This window comes from Dipodomys merriami, unplaced genomic scaffold, assembly GCF_024711535.1.
Source record: "Dipodomys merriami isolate MVZ:Mamm:240054 unplaced genomic scaffold, mDipMer1.0.p SCAF_1231, whole genome shotgun sequence".
In the NCBI taxonomy this organism is placed as follows: Eukaryota; Metazoa; Chordata; class Mammalia; order Rodentia; family Heteromyidae; genus Dipodomys; species Dipodomys merriami.
The window spans coordinates 87,562-108,473 of NW_027202529.1; the positions used below are offsets into that span (position 1 = coordinate 87,562).

At 50.5% G+C, this 20,912-nt stretch overlaps 1 protein-coding gene across 3 annotated transcripts in view; it reads left to right on the forward strand.

Moving 5' to 3' along the window:
• LOC138823821 (cytokine receptor common subunit beta-like) overlaps positions 1 to 15,850 on the forward strand; it is a 38,509-nt gene extending 22,659 nt beyond the window's left edge. For all 3 annotated transcript variants that reach the window (XM_070017382.1, XM_070017383.1, XM_070017381.1), the window contains exons 5-14: positions 1,651 to 1,808; positions 1,886 to 2,054; positions 2,445 to 2,580; positions 2,707 to 2,864; positions 10,638 to 10,777; positions 11,681 to 11,843; positions 12,237 to 12,327; positions 12,505 to 12,562; positions 12,996 to 13,096; positions 13,714 to 15,850. In XM_070017382.1, coding sequence (XP_069873483.1) covers positions 1,651 to 1,808; positions 1,886 to 2,054; positions 2,445 to 2,580; positions 2,707 to 2,864; positions 10,638 to 10,777; positions 11,681 to 11,843; positions 12,237 to 12,327; positions 12,505 to 12,562; positions 12,996 to 13,096; positions 13,714 to 14,818 — 2,279 coding nt within the window. In that variant the 3' untranslated portion in view covers positions 14,819 to 15,850. The remainder of the gene's footprint in view (positions 1 to 1,650; positions 1,809 to 1,885; positions 2,055 to 2,444; positions 2,581 to 2,706; positions 2,865 to 10,637; positions 10,778 to 11,680; positions 11,844 to 12,236; positions 12,328 to 12,504; positions 12,563 to 12,995; positions 13,097 to 13,713) is intronic.
• The last annotated feature ends 5,062 nt before the right edge of the window (positions 15,851 to 20,912 follow it).

Sequence of the window (20,912 nt, forward strand, 5' to 3'; positions counted from 1 at the left end):
GCTGGCAGGGGTTCTACATGTGCAAGGGCCAGGAAGCGCAGAGGGCTGAGGCATGCTGGGAACTCCCTTCATGGGGTATGGTGTTCAGAACAGAGGGGACTTTGGGAGGGAGAAACAAAGGGTACTCAGCAGGGTTGAGACCCCAGGGCTGTAAGCCGCACAGGGAAGGTAGATGCCCCTCTGTCCCCTGGGTCCCAGGGTCAGGGAGGTGGGGCTCCAGCTGTACTGAAGAAGGCCTCTTTGCAGGGGCACAGGAAGTCAGGGCAGGGGAGTAGGGAGCAGTGCAAGGAAGAGGTCCCAGGGTGGAAGATGAGAGGGAGGAAGCTCTTCATGAGGGAGAGATAGGATAAAGGCGGAACTCGGGACTGGCAGAGGATGAAGGCAAGGAGCGGAGCGGCTGCAAACGGCAGGCAGTCACGTGATTCAGTCGCCCGCTCCTACAGCAGGGCACAGCAAGACACATGGACGTCACAGGGTGGACAGGAAGGCCAACATGGTGGAAGAGAGAAGAGTGGGGATGGAGGAGTGTGGGGTTTTCTCTAAATCTGGAGATCAGTTCTCGTCCCTGAAAACTTGGCAGTGAGTGAGGAACAGCTGTGCGTTGGCAGGAGATCTGCACGTCTCACTTCCTCTCCCACTTCCCCCTCGGGGACATGAGCAGGTGCTGTAAGATGGCTGGAGTTGGCTGGGAACGGCTTGCATCCAGTGCCCCCCGTGGGCTTGGTTGGCGGCAGCTTCCTCCAGCTTGGTGTCAGCTCAGGAGTGCAGTCGCGCCTGTCCTGGCTACGGTGGGCGCAGGGTGATGGCTGCTGTGTGCGCACCGTGGGGGGCTTAGGACTCTGAGGGCTCCCACTAAGAGAGGCCCTTACACAGAGCGCACCCTGCTGGCAATCAGACCCGGAGGAGAGCAGGGCTGTGGCCTCAAGAATGTGCCTTTCTAACAGTGTGTTGAGGGCAAAGCCGGGGCGGGGGGCCGGGGTGGTGGGTAATGACTCCCCGAGGATGCCCACTGTGTGCACGTGCCCATTCCTTCCTCCTCTTACCCCCCCCCCCAGTACACCGCAGCTGCCTCTCAGGCCTGGAGGTGGGGGAGGAGGGGGTGGCGAGGGGGGTCAAGACCCAAGCCCTGCCCCAGGCTCTAGGCTTCCCAGGGAAGGCAGCCGGGGATGTGTAATCCTGCTTGGGTGGGGTAGTTACCGACAGCTGCAGTGAGACATGAACAAGCAATTCCACCAGTGAGTGGGAGTCCAAGAGGGTGGGTGCCTAGAGCAGGTGACACTTATACCAGGTAATGACAGTCCTCAAAGACCTGGGGGACTTGGATAGGAGGGAGAGTGGGCCGCAGGGGAGCCAGCAGTCTGGCCTGCAGCGCCCTCTGCTGGGAAGGAGGCTGTGGTACACAGCTAGGCAGGAAGGGGCTGCTGTTTGGTTTCTAGCCCCCCTAAGGAGCTGGTAGTTGGCATTCAGAGCCCCCCTCCCCAAGTCCTGCCACTGCTTTCACATGGAGCCCACGGTGCTGGAGGTCAGGGGCCCAGGGCTGTAGAGGAAGGATCCCCCTCCTCATCCACCAGTGATGGCAGACAGTACTGGCAGGAGCGTCATCCCGTGGCCAGGCCGCCCTCACCTGCCCCGCGCTTCCTCTCCCCACAGTCCAGCCGCCCTCACCCCAGGACATCCAGGTCAGGAGCAAGGGAGACGAGTTCCTGCTGAACTGGACGGTGGCCCTGGGGGCTGCCCCAGCACCCTGGCTGTCACACAGGGACCTGGAGTTTGAGGTGGCGTACAAGCAGTGGCACCACTCGTGGGAGGTAGGACCCGAAGGCGGCTCTGCCCAGCCAGGGACGTCGCCTGGCCTGGCCCTCCCTCAGCACCCCCTCTCCTGCAGGATGCCACCACCCTGCACTCCGAGTCCTCACAAGTCACCCTGGGGCCAGAGCACCTCACGGCCAGCAGCACCTACGTGGCCCGAGTGCGGACCAGGCTGTCCTCGAACTCAGGCATGTCGGGACGGCCCAGCCCGTGGAGCCCTGAGGTGCGCTGGGATTCCCAGCCAGGTAAGGGGATGATGGGGGAAGTGCCTCTCTCTGGGCAGTAGGGGTGGAAGAGTCCCCCACGGTCTCTGCTTTGGGTCCTGATCTGAGATCCCAGGCCTGTCCCACATCCATGCCAGGGTCCTGGGTCAACTCTGCCCATGCCCCTAGGGTCCATGACAAATAACACTGATCACTAGCAGGAGTGCTCTGTACAGGGTCCCCTCTGTCACCAACACTTGGAGACTATCCCTGGCCCTGAAATGGCTCACCCAGCCCCGATCCTCTCAAGCTGGTGGCACAGAGCGGACAGGGCCAGCCTGCCATCATCCACGGCCTGGTGGCCATGTTCTCTGTGTCCGAGCTGCACAGAAAACCAGAGCTGTGGCTGAGCAAGCCTGTCCCTCCTCCCAGGGGACGAGGCGCAGCCCGGCAACCTACAGTGCTTCTTCGACGGGGTCCACATGCTTACCTGCTCCTGGGAAGTGCGGTCCCCTGTGATCCACTCCGTCTCTTTCGGACTCTTCTACAGGTCCAGCCTTGGTGCAAAGTAAGTGTCCTGACCCACCCCTCCTCCTCTGGGCCCCGGAAGGTCCCTGGGACCACAGCTCACCTGAGGTTTCAGCTCTCCTCTGGCCTGTCCTGATACCTGTCCTCAACTACTTGTGCTCCCCAGGGAAAAAGAGTGCTCCCCTGTGCAGAAGGAGGAAGTGGGTGACCTCTACACCCGGCACCGCTGTGGGATCCCTGTGGCTGACCCCAGGGCCCACGGCCAGTACATCGTGTCTGTTAGACCAAGGACCGAGGAAAAAAACATCCAGAGCTCAGACCACAGTGAGTTTTCCCCGCCTCACTGTGGGCCAGCATGAGTTCCTTGTGACACCCCAGCAGTCCCAGGCCTAGTGTCCAGGCCTAGCGTGCATCCCTTTCAAAGAAGCCCAGTTTTGTGACCTTTCTTTTTTTTTCCCGTGACCTTTCAAAGAAGTGCAGCTTGTGACCCAAAGTGCATGAGGTTCCTTTATTCCCCCACATCTTGGCCAGCATTTGCTGCCGTTCTGACTGGAGGGAGATGGATTCTCCCTGTGATTTTGATTTGCGTTTCCATTAAGGCTAGCATGTTGAACATCTCTTCGTGTATTTATTAGCCAATCTGTGTTACTTTTTGTTTACTTGCCCCTTTATTAATTGGATTATTTGTTCTCTTACTGTTAATATTTTTAGGATTGATTGGTTGTTTTCATCCATTGAACTTAAACTCAGGGCCTGGATGATATCTCTGAGCTTTTTTTAATTTTTTTTTTTTCCCTCAAAGCTAGTGTTCTTCCACTTTGAATCACAACTCTACTTCTAGTTTTTTGGTGGTTAGTTGGAAATAGGAGTTGTACAGACTCTCCTACCCAAGCTGGCTTCGAACTGAGCTCCTCAGATCTCAGCCTCCTGAGTTGCTAGAATTACAGGTGTGAGCCACCAGCACCTGGTTTGAGTACTTTATATATTCTCTATATTAATCCCCACTTGCTCATTTATTAATTGTTTGTTCTTTAACTGTTTAGTTTTTTTAGTTCTTTCTGTAGTCTATATACTAATCCTTTATGGAATAGCTGGTGAAGATTTTTCTCCCCTTCTGTGGATGGTTTCTTGGTTCTGGTGACTGTTTCTTTTACTATGCAGAAACTCTAATGTAGTTCCCTTTGTCAATTCTTGCTCCTATCCTCTGGGCAGCTGGAATCCTATTCAGAAAAGATTTACTTGTGTCTATAACTACCAGGGTTTCGCCTCCATTTATCTATAGTAGATTTGAAGTTTCAGGTCTGCCTTTGAGCTCTTTGATCCAATTGGGGTTGATTTTATACAGGACCAGAGATAGGGGTCTGGGTTCAGTCTTCTGCAGATAGATACCCAATGTTCCCCCAGGCACCATTTGTTGAGGCTTTCTTTTCTCCATTATGTGATCTTGGCTCCTTTGTCAAAAATGATTCATTGGTAAGTGAGTGATTTTATTCCTGGGTCTTCTATACTGTTGCATTGGTCTTCGGGTCTCTTTTTATGCCAGTACCAAGCTGATTTTCTCACTGTGGTTCTGCAGTATATTTTGGAGTCTGGTATTGTGATACCTTTCATGATGTTCTTTTCACTTGGAATTGCTTTTGTTCTTCAGGGGCTTCTATCACATACTATGAAATTTGGACTGTTTTTTCTAATTCTATGAGAGCTAATGTTAGAATTTTGATGGTATTGCAGTGAATCTGTACATATGGCTATTTTTACAACATTAATTCTGTCAACCCATGAGTATGAAAGATTTTGCACCTTCTGATGTCTTCTTCAATTTCTTTCTCCAAAGTTGTATAGTTTCCTTACAGTCTTTCACTTCCTTGATTAAGTAAACCTAGGTATTTTATTATTTTTCAGATTATAATGAATTCAGTTGTTTCCTGGATTTCCTTTTCAACCTATTCATTGTTGGCGTGCAGAAATGCCACCATTTTTTTGAGTGTTGACTCTGTATCTTGCTACATTTCTGAAGGAATTTCTCAGTTCTAGATTTTTGGTGGAATCTGTAACGTCTTTTAAGTGCATGATCATGTCTTCTGAAAAAGTTGATAATTTGACTCCTTTTTTCCCTATTTGAATTTCTTTTTATTTCTCCTGCTGTATTGTTCTGACTAGAATTACAGTACCATATTGAGTAAGAGTGAGGAGAGTGGACATCCTTTACTCAATCTTGAAATGGTTTTGGTTTTTCCCATTTTGTAAGGTATAGGCTGTAAGTTGTCATATATAGCCTTTATTAAGTTCAGGTTACTTTCCTTCTATTCCTAGTTTGTTCAGAGCTGTTATCATAAAAAAAGGAAATAGTTTTTCTTCATCAGTTGAGATGATTATGTGTGATTGTCCTTAATCCTGTTTACATGATACATTACATTTATTGATTGACATATTTTAACTATCCTTGAATCCCTGGAACGGACCCAACAAAATCATGGTTCATGATTTTTTGATGTTTTGTTGAACTTAGTTTGTAAGGATTTTATTGAGAATTTTTACATCAATGTTCATTAAGTAGATTGGTCTATAATTTTCTTACTGTCTTTCTGGTTTTGCAAAGAGTATAATATTTACTTCGTAGAAGGAGTTTGGTATTATTCCTTTCTATTTCATGGAGAATTTTATTGTTAGTTCTTTTTTAAAGGTTTGATCAAATTCTGTCATGAATCTATCTGGTCCCGGGTTTTTCTTTGTTGAAAGACTATTAATGTTTCACTATCATTACTTCTTTTTTTTTTTTTTGATCGGTGGTAGAGCTTGAACTCTGGGCCTGGGCACTGACCCTCACGCTTCAGCTCAAGGCTATTGAGCCACAGTACTACCTCCGATTTTTTGGTGCTTTATTGGAGATAAAAGTCTCTCAGGCTTTCCTGCCTGGGCTGTCTCTGAACTGTGATCCTCAGATCTCAGCCTCCTGAATAGTTAGGATTACAGCGTGAGACACCAGTGCCCAGATCATCATGACTTCTTATGTATCTCTTGAGGCAGTTTATATCTTCATGGTTCAATTTTTGATAGGTCAACTGTTTGCAGAAAATAATTCTTTTTTTCTGGATTCTTCCAACTTATTTGATAAGAAGATTTCAAAGTATTCCTTCATGATCCTTTGGATTATTTTGGTATCTATTGTGATATTCTTCTTTCATCTCTAATTTCATTGAGTTGATAACTTTCCTTCTTCTTTTGTCAGATTACCTAGGGGATTGTCAACCTTATTTATTTTTCCATAACACCAACTTTTGTTTCATTGATTCTCTGTATAGTTTTTTTTAGCCTCCATTTCATTACTTTTTCATTATTTTTCTGCCTAATCTTACTATTTCTTACTGTCTGCTAATTTGGGGTTTCGTTTGTTCCTGTTTTTCTGCAAGTGTGAGGAGTGTTATTGGGCCGTGTATTTGAGAGCGCTCTTCTTTGGATGTATGCGCTCCGTGGTTCTGCATGTTCCTCTCGGCACTGTCTCACTATATTCCACAGGCTGTGGCAGGCTGTGTTCTCATTTTCATTAATTCCAGGAACTTTACATTTTTTCCCTTTATTTTTTCAATAACCAGCTGGTCATTCAACAGTATGTTGTTCAGTCTACATGTATTTATATATTTTCTGTAGTATCTTGTCATTGAGTTCTAGTTTAATTCCATTATGGTCAGATACAATGAAGGGTGATTTTTTATTTCATTCTATTGGTAGAAGCTTAATTTACATCTCAAAAAATGATTTATTTGAGGGATATTTCCATGAGTTGCAGAGGAAAAAAATGTGTGTTATGCTGCTATTAGATGAAATACTCCGTAGATGTTTCTTATGTCTAGTTGATCTATGATGTTCTTTAGTTCTGAGGTTTCTTTGAGTTTTTTGTTTTTGTTTGAATGACCTCTTATTGGTGAGAGCGGGGTATTGAAGTATCCTACTTTTGTTGATCTATCAGCATTTGTAAAGCCAGAATTGTTTGTTTAATTAACTCATTCATGTCTGCTGTTATTTGGTGCATGAAAACTACTATAAATTCTACTTTAGCTTCCCTTTATTAATTCGAAGTGACCTTCTTTGTCTCTTTTGACTACTTTTAGCTTGAAGCCCATTTTGTCAGATACTATCCTACTTTCAGGGTCCATTTACTGGGAAGGCCTTTTTTTCCATTCTTCAACCCTGTGTTTGTCTATGTCAAGTGAGATGTGTTTCTGGTAGGCAACAAATGGTTGGATCTTGTGGCATGTTGGACAATTAAGACCATTACAAATTGAATGTTAACATTGAGCCAGGAGCTGGTGGCTCATGCCTATAATTCTAGCTACTCAGGAGGCTGAGATCTGAGGAGGATTCAAAGCCAGCCTAGTCAGAAAAATCCCTGAGACTCTTATCTCCAATTAATCACAGAAAAAGCCAGAGGTAGAGCTGTGACTCAACTGGTAGAGCACTATCTTTGAGCAAAAGAGGCAGGGACAGTGCCCAAGCCCTGAGTTCAAGCCCCAGGACCAGCACAAGAAAGAAAGTTAAAGATACATCGTATTTCTTGTCATTTTGATCTTTTTTTAGATACTTGTTAATCTCCTCTAGTAGATTTTGTTCTTTCCTATATTTTTCTGTTTGGGATTTGCATAGAATGCCTTTAAGTATTTTATTGGTTTTTTGCAGTTTTAGTTGTTAATCATTAATTTCTTTAGCTTTCAGTTGTCATGGAAAGTTCTTATTTCTCTTTCACTAATAAAGGACAGTAGGCTAGGTTGGCAATTATTATCTTGCAGGACTTGAATTATGTCATGCCATATTCTCCTTGCATTTAGTGTTTGCATAGAGAAATCTGCTGATATTCTAATGGGCTTGCCACTGTAATTTACTTGTCTACTCTCTTTTGAGGCTTTCAATATTCTTTTATTCTTTGCAATTTAGTGTTTTAGCTATAAAACACTAGGGTTATTTCTTCTTCTAATCTTGCCTGTTGGAAGTTCTTTAAGCCTCCATCAGATGTATGCCCCCTTCTTTCTCAAATTGTGGACGTTTTCTATTATTATTTTATTATATAGGCTATCAATGCCTTTGGTTTTTATTTCGTCTCCCTTTTTATCCCCATTATATGTAGGTTTGGTCTTTTGGCAGAGTCTGAGCTTATAAGTCCTCTTTGTAACTTAAGTGGTTTTTTTTTTCAACAGTCTCTGATCTACTTCCTTTGCTTTATCTTCACCCCTCCCCCACACCCTGTTTTCAACTTCTCTCTTATAAGCTAGGCTTTCAATTGCATTTTTTATTTGCGTTACTGAGCTCTTCTCTTCCAGGATTTCAATTTGATTTTTTTCAAGATTTTGACATCATTATTGATTTCCTCTTTTATATTCTGCATCACCTTCTATATTTCATTCCTGTGTTTTCTTGTGCTCTCCGGTTCTTGTTCTCTTATTGTTGGACTCATCTTTGAATTTGTTGAGCTATTTATAGTGACCTCTTTTATTGTATTGACCATTCTTGTCATTACTATTTTGACCTCCTTGTTTGAGCTTTCTTCTGCTTCAGTATCACTTGAGTCCTTTATTATGGAGTTGCTGGTTCTTGATAGCAGCATTTCACCTTGTTGATTTGTTAGGTGAGTGATTTTTCGCCCCCTGGAATACATGCCCTTTGAGCTAAGACTGGGCAATGTCTGGGGTGAAGTGTGAGTAAGATAGAAGTGAAAATCTAGCTGATGGGTTATAATAGAAGAGACGTGAATAGCTAAGTAGGTACTTGTGTGTGTGTGTGTGTCTGCAGGCCCCCGTGTGCGCGTGCGCGCGAGCGCACACACACACACACACACACACACACACACCATCCCAAATAACAGCAAATAGAGAAAAAAAAAGGAAAAAAAAAAAAACAAGCAAAAGAGTAAGAATGCTCAATCAAATAGCTCAAAATCCCTACAAAGAAACAGAAAAACAGTTGAATCAAATTATATTTAGGTAACTTAGTTTCCCGATGGGAGTGCAGGTAATGAGGGATTTGGTATAGGGGAGCAGGGATAAAAATAAATACGGACAAGAGAGCTTTTCTACCAGTAGATAGAAAGTGTAGTGGGTGGAGAGGGGCTACAGAAAGAGGACAAAGGTATGATTTAAACTTTAATTACAGGGGGTGGGGATGTGGCTTAGTGGTAGAGTGCTTACCTAGAATGCATGAAACCCTGGGTTCAATTCCTCAGAATCACATAGACAGAAAAAGCCAGAAATGGTTCTGTGGCTCAGTGGTAGAGTGCTAGGCTTGAGCAAAAAAAGCTCAGGGACAGTTCCCAGGCCATGAGGTCAAACCCCAGGACTGGCAAAGAAAGAAAGAGAGAGAGAAAAAAGGAAGGAAGGAAGGAAGAAAGGAAGGAAGGAAGGAGGGAAGGGAAGGAAGAAAAGGAAGGGAAGGAAAGAAGGAAGGGATGGGAAAGGAAGGGAGGAAGGAAGGAAGGAAGGAAGGAAGGAAGGAAGGAAGGAAGGAAGGAAGGAAGGAAGGAAGGAAGGAAGTTGAATTTCAGTAGGTAGGCTTGATACAGACATGATGAGTTCAAAGAAAAAGAAGGGGTAGGAGAAGCAAAAGGAAATGGTGGATGGGATGAGGTAAATAGTCTATGATAAAAGTTAAGAACTAGAGGCTGAGAAGGTGGCTCCGTGGTAGAGCGCTTGCCTAGTGTGCATGAGGCCCTGGGTTCAATTCCTTAGCACCACATAAGCAGAAGAAAGCCAGAAGTGGCACTGTGGATCAAGTGGCAGAGTACTAGCCTTGAGCTGAAGAGCTCAGGGACAACATCCAGGCCAAGAGTTCAGGCCCTACCACCAACCAAAAAAGAAAAGAAAAGAAAAGGACTAAAATAATCTGTATCAGCCATACAGATTTTGTAAAGAAAAAACCCAAACAGCAACAAAAATATACAACTAAAGCAATCAAACCAAAACAGCACAAACAGACTTACATAATGCAAAGTATGTTTTTGATTGTTCTTGCTTCTCTAAATGTATGAGAGAGAGGGAGAGAATATAATCTGTGAGGTGCAGGAGACCATGCTCCTTAGCTCTGGGAGTGAGGACTGTTTCCTTCAGGAGTACCAGATTGCAGCTTTAGTTGTCCCTCCCCCAGTGCAGGGACATGGCTGCTGGTAGCTCTGTTCTATGCTGTTTTCTTCCTGCTGAAAAAGTTGTTCTACAGTGTTCTGGCTCTGGCCACATCTTCCATTGATTCTGGCTCTCTTCTTTTCTTTCTCACTTTAAAATCTGGTCTCCTCAATGACACCAGATTGTTCTCTTCACAGAGTAAAAATGAAAGATGCTTTTAGTTTGCCATCTTACCCCCTTATTTGGTTATGAGCCATCTTTGTTTTTCCTAATGGATAGATAATAGGTTGAGTGACTAACTTAAAGATGCCAAGCTAGTAGGAGGTAAATCAAGATTAGTATGCAGAAATTCTGATACTGTTTCTGCTTTCTCTGTTCTTTGTGTTTTCTACCTTGAGGCCAAGTGGGAGGGACTGTCTCAAAGAGGCTTCACAGTGTGGCTGGGCAGGGAGCCACCTAGACATGGCTCAAGGCCAAGTACAGCTGGTGTGGGGGCTTTCCAGATGGTGAGAACCTGTAAGCAGGTTGGGTCCTGGCTCCAGACATCTCATACCTTCCAGCAGAGGAGCTGAGGTCGAGAAGCACAGAACAGTCCCATCTAAAGACGCTAGGGCAGCAGGGAAGGGCAAGAAGTCTGCTCTTCCACTGTGCATCTGCCCACCTGGGACAGGTTTCATAACTATGCTGAGACCCAGGTTCCCAGCGTATAACACGAGGGCGCTGTAGGACCTGGCATGGAGGGCAGTGAGAATGGATACCGAGCAAGTTTGATGGTGGCTGTCATGCAGTTGACAGCCTCTACTGCTTTCAAACACCAGCCAGCAGGCACGACGAAGCCTGTCTTGTCATCTCCCAGGAGCTGAGTGGCCATGATGACACTGCTGATGTGGCGGCTTGGTGAGGCCCAAAGAGGCCTCAGTGGTGGGGAGCTGGGGCCCCTGTGACCACTGCAGGGGTGATGACCTGGTGACCCTGAAAGTTTCCCTCCCTGCAGTCCAGATGCCGTGCCCCACCCTCACTGTGAGTAAAGATGGAGAGAGCTACAGCCTGCGCTGGAAAACCAAGAAAATGTACTACGCGCACATCGACCACACGTTCGAGGTCCAGTACAGGAAATCCACAGCCGACTGGGAGGTGAGGACCTGGAAAAATAACAACAACAACAGGAAATGGAGGGAAGGAGAGGGAGGGAGCCCCCACCCCAAGGAGCCTCCTCTGCCTGGGCCTTGAACCAGCTGTCAGAGGTGACCACTGGGACTTGAGTGACTGCACCCCTGAGAAATGAGATGGTCACAGCCCCATTTCCTGGTGAGGGGACTGAGGCGCCTAGAGCTGACATGACATGGTCACGTGACCAGAATGGACCCCGAATTACAAGGTTCAGAGCCCATCAGTGTGGGGCCAGCTGAGATAAAGGGATGGAGGTTTTCAAGTCCCAAAGTCCTGGGGACATGATACATGGGAATGGTATCTGGAGCCAAAGGATAGCAACTGGGAATAGACTGGTCCTGAGGCCCAGGCTGCCCACACCCCCCCACCTCTGTCTCTGTCCCCTCCACCAGGCAGGTCTAGGACCTGTGCATAGCCATTGGCTCCAGAGAGCAAGCCCCTAGCCTAGGCCAAAAATGGAGAAACTGAGGCAGGAGGGGGTGTCAGGCAGAATAAGGAGGCTTAGGTTTGTGGATCCAATTTCTGAGACCAGGGTGCAAGCTACCTGTCCTGCCTTCCTGAATAGGCTGGATTTGGGGTACAGGGCCACCCCCAGAATACCTGGATGGTAGAGGGGCCTCCAGGGAGTGGTAGGAGGAGGTGAGCCCAAGGGATTCCGGGTCCAGGTGTCATCATTGGCACTGGGGGAGGTACAGGAGGGTCTGGTCCCATTGGACTGCATGGTCTGATGGGGTCCCCCGTGGTGACCACGAGGCCCTAGGAGCTCTGGATACAGCTGATGGTGGATGGCAGGGAGAGGGATTGCAGCCAGCCTGCTGCACCTGGCCAGGGGCGTGGCCTCAGCCTCGGTGCACCTGCTCTCCCCAGGCCAGCAAGAAAGAGATCCTGCAGAACGCCCACAGCATGGCACTGCCCGCTCTGGAGCCCGCCTCCATGTACGTGGCCAGGGTGAGGGTCAGGCCCAACTATGGTGTCTACAACGGGATCTGGAGCGAGTGGAGTGAGGAGCAGTCCTGGACCACAGAGACGGGTATGTCTGCCTCCTGACTGTACTCCTGGGCAGCGCCACGGACCCAGACAGGGAGGGCTGGGCATAGACACACGGCCATGGGCCGCTCCACCTCACCCTCCCTCCTGTACCCGGAGGCCCAGGGCTCTGGGAAGTCCCCAAGATGGTCAGGCCAAACCTGTGACTCCTACACCACCAGTGCTAGTATCCAGGCCTGCCCCACCCCCCAGCGTCCTGCTCTGTGACTCCGGGTCTCCGACCCAGGCCTCTTTCTTAGCTGTGTCTGGCCGCCCTGCCCAGCACCCTCCAAGCCCTGGGCCCAAGCAGAGGTCCTGAGGGACAGCGAGCCCTGAGCAACTCCAGGCCGAGGCCTTTCCCTCCCACCTGACACTCCTTGTCCCTCTGCTGCCCAAGTGCTGCCCTTATGGGTGCTGCCGCTCATCCTGGCCGGAGTCTCCCCCACCTTGCTCGTGGCCCTGCGCTTCTGCGGCATCTATGGATACAGGTCAGTGCTCGCTGCGGCTCAGGGGAGGCCAGCCAGGACCCCGGGGACCACCAGGCCTGGCTGCCAGACCTGCTGCTGCTTCCTGCTCCACCACCCGCGTGTGGGACCTCCGTTTCCCCTCTGCACATAGCTGGCCTTGAGGTCTCTGGTGATGGCCACCTCCCTGGTGTCTTCCAGGCTGAACAGGAAGTGGAAGGAGAGGCTGCCCAACCCCAGCAAGAGCCTCCTGTTCCAGGTGAGACCTGGCTGGGGCTCTGCTCCTGGCTCCCTGTAGGTGTCCTGCCACCTCCGGGCCTGTCCTGGCACGGCCCCAGCCTTGAGCGCTTGGAGGCTGGGCTGGTGGGAAGGTGGATCCTGGGGAGGAGGGCGGCCATGGTGGACATCAGTGGTGGGCACAGGAGCCCGTGGTCAGGCAGCACTGGCCTGTGAGGGGCCACAGTCCACGTCCGGAGGAAACCCCACTGGGAGGCTTGGGATCCGCAGCTCCCCTGCCCGTGGCTGCTCAGGAGCCCCGGCGTCATCGCAGCCCTCCCTGGGCCTCAGGGCCTTGGTGTCTGAAGGCCGCGGCTAGTCAGGACATGCGGATATGGCTCCCTGAGTTCCCCCATTCCTCCACTGATCCCCGGGGTCCCCACCACCCACAGGCACCCACGTCCTTCCTCTTGCAGGGTGGAAGCGCAGGGCTGCGACTCCCAGACAGCACATGGGCCGGCGCCGGCAGAAGCCCCCCTTCCTGGGGACCATGGGGACTGTGTCCTGAGCTGGAGGGGTGAGTGTGTGTGTGGCTCTGACTGCGCCTGACCCCCGGGGAGCGGGAGGCCAGCATAACCCCCTATTCCACCATGGGTGGGGATGGTGTGGCCTGTGGCTCATAGGGGAACAGACCCACAGTGGCTCCCAGGTAGACTCGGGGAGAACTTCCTGACTCCCAGGTTAGGGAAGCACAGACCAGGGACAGGGACTTCACCAGAGTCCCCCTGCCTCTCCCTTGCCCTGTGACCCAGGGAGGTGCCACACTGCAGAGGTTGCATGGCTGACAGAGTACTCCCGCCCGGAGGGCCCCTGCCCCTTTTGTAAAACGGCATTGTCTGTTGGGGAGAATTGTTGGCCTGGTGGGTAGAATAACCAAAGGCAGGACTGGAGCACAGGCATATCATAGACCTGGCCTGAAGGTTCTGTGGATGACCTTGAAGGTTCTGTAGGTGACCTTGAGCTAAGCATAGCATATGTGATGCTTACCAAGATACAAAACCTCGTGAGGCCTGGTCTCTCCTGGGCACTGACTGTGAGATCAGATGCCAGGACTTCGGGATCACCTAGCCTCCCCTGCATGTGCAGTCACCTGCCCCCGTGGCCTCCACACCTCTGTCTCTGATCTTCCCACAGGGGATTGAGGGTCAGTGAGGTGTCGCCTCTCACCACAGAGGACCTCCATGTTAACTACGATTCACCATCTGAGCCAGACACCACCCCAGCTGACCCTAGCCTGCCCGCGGAGCAGCCCCCCAGCCCTCCACCTGCCTCCCCGGCCCCTACAGGCCACCCCGAGAAACAGATCTCCAGCTTCGACTTCAACGGCCCCTACCTGGGGGCCCCCCATACCCGCTCCCTGCCTGATATCGTGGGCTTCCCACCCTCACAGGTGGGTGGGAGCCCGAGGCCCCCACTGCCAAGCTCCCTGGAGTACCTGTGTTTGCCCCCTGGGGGACAGGTGCACTTGGTCCCCCTGGCCCAGGTGACAGAGCACAGCCAGCCTGCAAGTGAGGAGCATCAGTGCGGTCTGCAGAGATGCGAGGAGAGCCCCTCCCTGGAGTCTGGGAGAGGCCCTGGCCCTCACCCCATGACCTCCGAGCCAGGGGCCAGTGGACAGGACCCAAAGGGCAGCCCGGCAGCTCTGCCTGCTACCCCTGCGTCTCCCGCGGTGGCCTCTGACTATGTCACCACTGCAGACATGGCCTTCGCCCTGCCCACAGGGACCACGTCGGTCTCTTCGGCCCCGCTTGTCCCTGTCTCAGACCACGACCCCAGCCTCTGTCCTCAACAGACCAGCGGGCCCGCTGGAGCAGCCTCAGAGAAGCCAGCGTTTGAGGGCTACGTGGAGCTTCCTCCAGCCACGAGCCACGCCCCCAAGTCTCCTGTGGGTGGTCCTGGCCCTCCCAAGCTCAGCAGCCTCACCCCGAACCCAGGGGAGACTCGGGAGGATGGGGCCCCAATGTCTCCACATTCTGAGGGTCTCCTTGTCCTACAGCAGGTGGGAGACTACTGTTTCCTTCCTGGCCTGGGACCCGGTCCTCTCTCCCCTCATAGCAAGCCCTCCTCCCCAGGACCCGGCCCTGAGGTCGGGGACCTGGAGCGGGCTTGCCCGGCCAAGAAGCCACTGTGCCAGCCCACAGCCCAGATGCCAGCCATCCAGTTCTTCAAGTCACTGAAGCAGCAGGATTACCTTGCACTGCCCCCGTGGGGTGTCAGCAGGCCTCCTGAGGTGTGCTGAGGCCTGGGCCTCTCTACAGAAGGGGAGGCCTCCACACTGAGCTCAGGGGGCGCCCTGCCCCCCTCTCCCCCCCCAGCCCCCTGTCTCCTCAACTCCAGGATCTCTGCTCCTGCCCTTCCCTGTCTTGTCTCTGTTTCTCTGTCTCTCACGTGCACATGTGTGTACACACACATATTTTTCTTTGAAGTTAACTTCACTTTAGGTTCTGCGTTGGAGCTTCCATGTGTTTCCTCTACCTCCCTCTCAGTTTTAAGGCCTCAGCTTTCCTTGCTCAGCTGCACCCTGTCTTTTTCGCTGATGTATCAGTGGAGCAAGGCTGGGGTCCAAGCCCAGCCCATTCTGAGTGAGACCTATATGGCATGCTTAAGGGGCTCCCCTCAGCTGCCTGGCACCCCCAGATGACATGGCTGGCTTGTAGCCGGGCACAGGAGAGAGGGGTGCCATGTGGGCCCCCCAAGGATTAGATCTTGAAAGACAGGAACTGGGCCATTCCATGGCATCAGGCCGGGAAGTCCTCAGCCCATCTGTCACGCCAAGAAAACAGCACGGCAGCGTGTACAGGGAACACGCTGGAGGCTGCCTGGCCCTCAGCTGGGGCCCTGGGGGTCCTCACGGAGAGCATGGGGGGCCTCTGGGGATGTATCACTGGTGTGGGTGATGCCACATGTTAGCCACGGTTGGGACCAGGCTGACGGGACAAGAAGAGAGAGAGGTCTAGAACACGCTTTAGCAATGGTGGAGAAGCTGGGGAAACTTCCAGAAAGCAGGAAGGACAGTGAAGTGCTGGAAGATGCTCAGCTGGCCCCACTGGCTGTGGAGGAGGGGGAGGGGTGCTGCTTCTGGGTCTCTTGGGGCCTCTGCTTTTCTGATATGCAGAGCACGATGGCATTGCATGGGGCTGGTTTGCATTATCTGATTTTTATTATTTGCATAGGTTTGTGTATGTATCGTATCTTGAGCATTGGAATTTTTATTTTCTTTTTTTGGTGTTTTGGTTGCTGGACAGAGTCCATAAAGCTGTTTTTTCTATTAGGTGCTACGTTTCTCTGGTGCCATGTTTGAAATGATTGGCATGGGTCTTTCACAGATGGGGCCAATCTCCCTTGTGGGTGTAATGTAGGTGCCCTTCTGTGAAGGGGCGTGGTCCGGCCCGGGAGGCCCCGCCTCTGCGCTGTCATGGATGATCAATCACTGCAGGGAGCAAGTTTGCAAAGGCCTTCACCACCATTACACCATCTGAATGGATTATTTGTGTTATGTGTTGAGCTTGTCCTGGAACCCATACACAGCTGTCTTTCCCTTCTCTGCAAACCCAGAACCAGGTGTGTCTGTGTTGCATGTTTATGACGCAGGCCTGCTAGGGACAAGAAAGCAGGAATTCTTATGGCTCTCGTTCACCAATTACCACTCAGTGCAGCACAGTTTGTGGCTGAAGAAGTCGTGAACAAATTCATGAATTCAGCGGTGGACGGTGAAACCCATAGCAGGGAGTTAGTGAACTGCAACGCAGAGGCCTTCGGGGAAGATAGAGAAGGGCTCCATGTGAGACTGCGTGTCCAATGTTAATTGCAGAGTACCCTTGCAGAGGAACATTCTGTAAAACACTTGTAATACAAAACAAAATGCTGGATTTGATTTGTGTGTGTAAACGTGAGTGTGTGTGTGTGTGTGAGAGAGAGAGAGATGGGGAGAGGCAGTCTGAGGATTTGTTCTTTGAGCTACTGAAGGGTGGGGCCATCTTCACTGAGTGTAGGGTGGCGTGCGCAGACACCATGGAGAGGTGCAGGCTGCGGTCATCTTGGTGGGAAGCAAATCAGCTTGTGGAATATCTCATGGGGGCAGGGGAGGAGAACGAAGACCATCGTTACATTTTTAAAATTAGGATCCCTTTTATTGTGCTATTTTACATAAGCCTTGCAAGCTAGATTCATCTCTCCTGGTAAGGGAGAAGGGTCCTACAGATTTCAACAGACATAAAAGGCTTTTAAGGAGTCAGGAGCTAGTGGCTCATGCCTGTCATCCTAGCTGCGCAGGAGGCTGAGATCTGAGGATTGCAGTTTAAACCCAGATTGGGAAGGAAAGTCTGTGAGACTCATCTCCAGTGAACCACCAAAAAGTCAGAAGTGGAACTAAGGCACAAGTGGTAAACCACCAGCCTTGAGTGAAAAAACTCAGGGACAGCATCCAGGTCCTGAGTTCAAGCACCAGGACCAGCACACAGAGGGGGAGAGAGAGAGAACAATATCAACTTTTTCTTATATGTGTACTGTTTTTTGGAAAACGAGTCTTTTAAAGAAAACAATGCATGGATTCAGTAATCCTGTGGAGACTGCTGCCACCTAGAGGTTGGCATCAGACATTACCTCCACCCTGCAGGTTACTGCTCTGGGGTTACACAGTGGAGGACATACTTTGTGGGAACTTACAGTGACAAAACAAGACGCTACGTGCATCTGTGCATGAGAGCCCAGTGCAAACTGGAGATGCGAGACCACGTGTTCACAAATGATTCAGAATTCCAAAACCCTAACAGTAAAACAGTAAGAAGAATGGACCAGGCACTGGTGGCTCATGCCTGTAATCTTAGCTATACAAGAAGCTGAGATCTGAGGATCACAATTCAAAGCCAGCTATGGCAGGAAAATCCATGAGACTCATATGTCCAATTAACCACCAAAAAGTTGGAGGTGGACTTGTGGCTCAAGTGGCAGAGTGCCACCCTTGAGCATAAAAGCCTGGGACCATCTCTCGGGCCCTGAGTTCAAGCCCCAGGACACACACACACACACACACACACACACACACACACACACACACACACACACGTAACTTTCATCAGCCCATTTCTGTGAACCTACCTCTACTCACTTCACAGGAGCTCACCTTGGTTTACAGGACAAGTAGTGTGATTCTAGGGTGGAAACAAAAGCCAATTCGCATATTTAAATTGTATAATGACATAACCTAGCCATTTATCCCAGGGAAAAACTCTCTCATGGGAATCCTTGTCCCCGGGTCTGCCTGCAGGGCTGCTCATCTCCAGCTGTTATAGCTCCGCCCCCATGGGCCATTCCTGAGGGAGCTTGCTTGCTTGCTTGCTTGCTTCATTCCTCCCTGCTCAGCCATCTGGCCAAGGCCAAGGACCCTGGCAGGCAACACATGATGTGTCTCTCCTCCCACAGGCAAAGCCCAAGTCCATCCCAGGTTCAATTTCTGACCCCACAGATGTCCTGTCTCCGCTTAGCTTCTCTGTGTCTGCTGAGCCGGTCTCTTCCTGTCCCCTTCGCTTCCTTTTAAATGATTTTCTGGGAGGGAGCAAGGCTTCATGGGAAATAGTCTAAGTGAGAATGCATTTACCTTGCACCTGCTCTGTGCCAGGCCCGCGGCCTTCCCTGTATCTGACACACAACTCAGAATCACCCAGTGAGGTCACCCCTCAACTCTCCCCAGTTCACAGACCAGGGGGAAGCTGGGGTCCTATGCCAGGCCTGCTCAGCAGCTGAGCCATCTACAGAGAAAGCGTCCTGAAGCCTGAGGCCTACCTCTGACCCCAGCTCAGCCAGCCAGGCCACCATGCAGGAAACCGAAACATCCAGAGCCAGCCTCAAATTGCACCCTCCCCTGCCTCCAGGCAGGTGATGCACCTTTATACTCAGGCCTCAGTTTCTTCATTTGTTAAATCAAAAAATGCAAGGGGAAGTGGCACTGTAGCTCAAGTGGTAGAGTGCTCGCCTTGAGCTGAAGAGCTCAGGGACAGCGCCCAGGCCCAGAGTTCAAGCCCCACGACCGACAAAAAAAAAAAAAAAAATGCAAGGGCTGTGTCTACAAAGACCGGACAGCCTTTGGCCTCCAGCCCCTGTTAGTCTGGAGCCCAGGGCTCCTATGACTTCCAGTTCACAGTAGTCTAACCTGGCCTGCAAGCCTGGCCCTTCATGCTGGCCACCTGGCCTTCCCCTCCTCTTGGACTTTCCCTGGCTCTTACCCAGATCTCACCAAACATGTTTGCAGCTTTGCCTCCTCCTCCACCAGGCTGGAAAAGATCTCTTGCATTTCCTCATTCAGGAGGATTTAGGGAGTAGCAGTAAACATGAAAATCTCCATGTGAACTTTCTCCTTTGGTCTCTGTACATTCCAGAAGTGTCACCAGCTGAATTCCGGAAAAAACTATAGCCATGTCCCCCCCCTCTGCTTGGGGCACTGACCGGATGATAAAGGGCATCCGTGGTACTGGGGTCCTGTCAAGATCTCAATTGGCTTGATTTTCAGTTCTGCAATCAGGCAACCTTTCCATCTATAAAATAGAGTAAGTCTTCCAGAAATTTCCAAACATTTGGGACTCTTCTTAACACACACACACTCATCCATCTCTTTAGGGCATTGAATCCTGCATACCTTAATTTGCCAGCCAATTTATTTCCTTTTCTCTAAAACCTTGCTCTCATTACTCTAATAGGCACTGGAGCTCAGGGAACCAAAGCTGCATAGCAGAACTAGTTGGGGAGAAAGTGAGCAACAATGAAATCCTTCACTGCTGACCTGTAAATGCGTGCTGTCACCAGGATAGCTAGAATGTTCTACCCTTCAGAACCTGACCTGGACCTTGCTTTGAATCCAGGTGCCTGTGGCCTGGAGCCGTGCTTCCCAGCTCCTAAATTCCAGCCCCCAGCTGCCCGTCCCCCGGGGACCCTTCAGTCCCTGCACTCATTCCCGTCTCCCCATGGAGCCACAAACTCAAGACAGCTAAGGGCTTGGGAGAACTGGCCCATGGAGAGGGGTTAGATGAGAAAAAGCCTGAGCCTTCCTCCCCCATTGCCGTGGAGGTGCCACCTGGCCCCTCTTGTATCCCAGGAAAAATGGAACTGGTTGGAGGTGGGGTGGGGGAGCAGGAAAGGCATAGCTAGAAAGATACCCAGTGGTCTCTAGGTCCTGACCACGCGTGTGTGCATTGTGGACTTTAGGATTGTTGAACTCTGGATGGTATTTGGAGGCCCTGCCAATAGGGGGCAAGCTAAAGTTGGATTCTAGCCATGGAGGTAGGCCGGCTGGCCTGCCTGCCTGCCCGCCTTCCCTCTTTCCCTCCTTCCCTCCTTCCCTCTTTCCTTCCTTCCTTCCTTCCTTCCTTCCTTCCTTCCTTTCCTTTCCTTTCCTTTCCTTTCCTCTCCCTTCCTTCCTCTCCCTTCCTTCCTCTCCCTTCCTTCCTCTCCCTTCCTTCCTCTCCCTACCTCCCTTTATCCTTGACCTCAGAGCCTTGCACTTGTTACCATTTGAGCATGCCTGCCCGCTGCTGTTTTGCTTTTAGGTTTGGTGGTGGTGGTAGTTTTGTTTTCTTTTAATAGTCGCAGACTGTGATTCTCCTACCTCCACCTTCCCAAGCAGCTAGGATTACAGGTGTGCCCTCTTATACCTAACTTGTTGCTTTTGCTTTTGTTGTAAGCCAAGCTGTAACTCTGTAGTGCAAGCTGGCCTTGAACTAATGATCCTCTTTATCTCAGCCTTCCTAATACTAGGATTACAGGTGTGTGCTACCACACCCAGCTATTACCTGCTTTTATTGGTACCATCCGCAGCGGTTCTTGGGTGTGACAGAAATTATGAAAACACTGCTGAATCATGATAGGTAAGCCAAGCCTTGCGTGAATTACAAGAGTGAATAACTTTTCACTCACCAAATAAATGCCTCTTGAGAATTGGGCTCCTGTAACCTCCTAGAGCTGCAAATAGCTGTGTGAATTTATACCATCTAGGGGTCTGGGGTACACGGAAAGCAGGAGGTGCTATTGGAAAGAGGAACAGGTGTTAGAGCCTTCTTTAAGTTAAACTTATACATGTATACACTTGTTTTACTCTGCCAAGATGACAAATGGACGCTCTGGACAATGATTCTTAAACAGTGCTCCTCATAGTGTCCTGAGAGGGAATCTTTATAAAGTGTCGCAGAGCCGTAGCGCGTGTAATCCTTGTTCCCTCCCATGGGGAGGGAAGCCGCTGGCTTGCTTCGGGTCCGCCTCGTTACCAGCCTGGTTATCAGGTTGCACTCTCTGCCATCCACATTCTCTGCAGCAGGCGCCCGGCCAGCCCTTCTTCCAAGGCCAAC